Raw genomic sequence first — 3,860 nt, 5'->3', positions numbered from 1 at the left:
GTCAAGATTGATAGATTTCATAAGACATCAAACCATTCATGATGGAATAATAGATCCCATTTTGCATAAACACTTGGCTCCATGCATAACTAATTAGAGGTACCATATGCCAATACTCATCCGTGATTAGAACAAGTATTTTCTGCATTGATAGACTTTAACCACCCATGAATGAGCCAACCGTGTCATCTCAGGTCTAAGGATCACATGCACCATTGCAATCAATAATGAATCATCGACATTAATAAGCTAATGATTCATTATTTAAATTAGTCAGTGTTCAAGCCAACTTGTCACACAAGTGCCTCTCATATTTGTTCTAGTATCACATACTTAATGGTATGAGACTCGCCATTCTATTATCATTAATATCTCATATTAATCATAGAAAATAAATATGAGACTAATCTTCCGGATTAAACTTGCCCAATTAATAATCCTATGATTAGGAACAATTTAATATTATTTGTACCAAGTTTTTCCGTCACTCATATCCTCATCACATGAGAATGGAACCTTAACAAATAATAATGGACAACATTCAATCAAATCTAAACCAAGAATAATTGAATCAAGAAGTGCCATTTTATTTTAATCAAGACAATAATTATTAATGCTCTAGGGCATACTGCTAACACCTTTACCGTCTCCAAATTCCAAATTCCAAATTCCATTACTCAATAAATCTCGAATACAAACGTTAGACAACGGTACTTGCAGCTTTTGAGCTCCATAGGACCAAAACCTAACCAATTATCATACCAAAATTAGGAGCTGCCATTCCTTAACAGCGACTACAAAATTTCCTCCACCAAGCATTCACCTCCAGCAACCCGAACTTGACGTCCTAAGGGTTGCTATATTCAAATGTTGAGCAGCAGTTGCATATTTTGAGTGCTTAAACTGGGACCATAGCATATCAGTCGAGCACATTTTTCACCATAATTTGCGCCCAACAACTTTTAGGATGTTTTGCAACTAATTCAACCCCAATCCATTCTCTTGTATTGGCTTGCACAGCTTGCTCCATTTCATCCAATGCCTTTTGTCCCTCCTGTCAACCTCCCCCCAAAAGAAAGAAGACTTTATCTTCTTTAGCTAATTCAATACACTTCTAGGAGGCTTTAAAACAGCAAAGGTGTACAATGGTATAGCAACCAAAACATGTTTTATAAGTATTAGACGGCCTCCAGCAGAGAGTAACTATTTTTCCAACCAGCTAATTTCATCCGCAACTTATAAATTATGTGCTGAAAATGTTCTTTTTTGCTCTTCCCTTTAAAAAGTTTCCAGTCCAAATAAACAAAGGGAAGTGTTTTCTGCTGAAAACTAGTCCAACGAGCAATCAGTCATTGCTTAGCTGCCGAACATTTGGAAGACACCACACAAAAGCTCTTGTCTTTATTAAGCTTTCCACTTGAACCATTTTGATATAGCTCCAAAAAATCCATGAGGCCTTTCACTGAACGTCGGTCTTCTCTTGTAAAAATGATAATGTTATCCGCAAACGCTAAGTGCAAAATTGGGATACACCCTCGGCCTATTGCAAATGGTTGCAATTTCCTTAATGAAATCAAATTCTTCAATCCTCAGCTCAAAGTCTCCAACACCAATATGAAAAGAAAAAGGAGACAGTGGATCCCCTTGTTTCAAACCACGCTTTGCTTGGAAAAAACCACATGGTTTCCCATTGACGAGTATAGAAAACCAAGCTGAGGCCAAGTTATTCATTATCCAAGAGATAAACCAAGAATGAAAACCAAATTGAGCTAGCAACCGTGACAAAAAATCCCAAGCAACTCGATCAAATGCCTTCATGATATCCAGCTTGAGGATGACATTATGCCCCCTAGCCCCCTTATCAATTGAACTAACCAGCTCCTGCGCAAGCAAGATGTTATCAGAGATTTCTCTACCACTAACAAAAGTAGATTGCTCGGATGAGATAAGACAGGAAGCACAGCTTTCAATCGAGAGCTTAGGATTTTGGTGAACACTTTATTTATAAAAGTACAAAGACTAATTGGCCTAAAATCTGCAAAAGACATAGGTGAGTCCTTTTTAGGAATAAGGACCACCATAGTACTCGCAATACCCTTTGGTATTGGAACCCCACTCATGAATTCCCGAGTAGCTTGAAAAACATCATCTGAAATAACCTCCCAACAATAAGTATATAACCTACACCCAAAGCCATCACACCTAGTTGCACTGTGCCCATCTAGGTTAAATAATGCATTCTTAACTTCGTCTTTAGTGACCTCCCTTATAAGCTGCTCATTTTGTTGCGGAGTAACCAAACTCGGAATATTATTGAAAAGTTTCAAAATTGCTTGGTTGTCCACCGCCGAAGATTCTGTCAATAAAGACTTAAAGAAGTCTATAGCCACTACTCCAATGTTATCCTCTCCCTCAATGTAGACTCCCTCCGAATTCTTTATTCTTTGAATGGTAAGCTGAGCTCGTTTATCCAGAAGGGAAGAATGAAAATATCTTGTATTAGAGTCACCTTCCGTTAGCCATTTAACTCTCGCTGCTTTCTGTTTCCAAAATGCTTCTTCATCGGCCAAGTGTTTTAGCAAAAAGGCCTATTGTGAGGATCCGAATTTTTATTTTACTTACTTTTATTTCATTTTATTGTCTTATTTAATTATTTATTTACCCGTTTACTCCGAATAATTTATTTCACCCATTTTAAATCCATTTGCATGGAATCATGTCTCTTTTATATTTTTAAAATGTTTCGTTAGCGAATTTAATTTTTCTGCGACTCGTTTAGCTAGAAATAGTGCATGCACATTTTTCGAGGTAAATTCAATCCGAGAGTGCAATAATCTTGGAGAATTATGATGATCATTAGTAGACTAAGAAAACTAATTGAGGGATTAGATGTGAGTGAGTTAAATTAAACTCAATTTGGAGCACTAATAGTCCACTATTCAAGTGTTGACTTTTTATACCCAATAGAACTTTCTGTCATGGCACCTTTCTCATCAAATCACATCAACCAAAAGCCACAAACCCTTTTCCCTCTTCCCTCTTTGGCCGGCCATCCCCCTCCCACTTCTCAACAAAAAATTTCAGCTTCATTCTTCCATTGTTGCTCCAAGAAAGCTCTCCACACTTGCTTCTTGTCTTGGGTTTTCATACAAGCTTGGAAGAGGACTTGATCAAGGAAGAAACTTTGTGATTTAGAAGCTCAAATCCCTAGTGTTTACTCTTCATTTTGGGCAGCAAGGTAAACCTCCATGAAACCCTCAACTTTTCCTCTTCAATTCATAGTAGTAAGTTAGTAGTTAGTTAGTGATAACAAGATAGTTGTTGGGCTGTTGATGGGTTCTCAGGAACTTGACATTAGGTAGTGGACTTGAGGTGGCTTGATAGGTAGAGACTTTGAGGATTTTGTGTATGTAATTGCTTGTTTGTTACTTGCTTTGATGAGATATGGTTTAGTTCTAGTTGCAAAGTTGAAAAGAAAGCTAGAGGAATGAGAGTTGTATGCTGGCCGAAAATTTCTGGTTGTTCCTCTCTTGTTAACTTCGAAATTTTGATATTATTTTGGTGCAATAATGCTTGATACATATTGGTGGTTATGTGTATGAATTACCTTCCAAAAAGCTTTCCATTTGGTTGTGTTTAAGTAGGGTTAAAATGAGGTTGAATTCTGGAAAATTTCTGATCAGATTACTCCAACCAGTGTTCACTTTTTGGTCATAACTCTCTATCTGAGAGTTGAAATCAAGTGTCGTTTGTGGCATCTGAAACTAGACTCCGAGAGCTTTCTGTTGGTATAAAATGCACCCCCTAACTCGTTTCCTATGAGTCGTAGTGAACAAGCCAAGATGACTGAAATTCCTCTC

The 3,860-nt window shown here is 37.3% G+C and overlaps 1 protein-coding gene across 1 annotated transcript; it reads right to left on the bottom strand.

Moving 5' to 3' along the window:
* Window positions 1–1,497: 1,497 nt before the first annotated feature.
* LOC113777380 lies at window positions 1,498–3,626 on the bottom strand. The gene is made up of 3 exons (XM_027322414.1): window positions 3,608–3,626; window positions 2,079–2,356; window positions 1,498–1,881 (listed from the first exon to the last, which is right to left on the bottom strand). Exons 1-3 carry the CDS (start codon window positions 3,624–3,626, stop codon window positions 1,498–1,500), a joined length of 681 nt encoding a protein of 226 aa, XP_027178215.1.
* Between the last annotated feature and the right edge of the window lie 234 nt (window positions 3,627–3,860).

This window comes from Coffea eugenioides, chromosome 7 (assembly GCF_003713205.1).
Source record: "Coffea eugenioides isolate CCC68of chromosome 7, Ceug_1.0, whole genome shotgun sequence".
Classification (NCBI taxonomy): domain Eukaryota; kingdom Viridiplantae; phylum Streptophyta; class Magnoliopsida; order Gentianales; family Rubiaceae; genus Coffea; species Coffea eugenioides.
Note: the sequence above shows the minus strand (reverse complement) of the source record. Positions and strands in the feature narration are given on the sequence as shown.

Excerpts from the sequence above, each read along its gene's own strand:
- LOC113777380 (XM_027322414.1), bottom strand. Across the intron at positions 1,882-2,078 it reads AGGGTATTGCGAGTACTATG|GAGCTGGTTAGTTCAATTGA; the intron begins GTGGTCCTTATT and ends TTGCTTGCGCAG.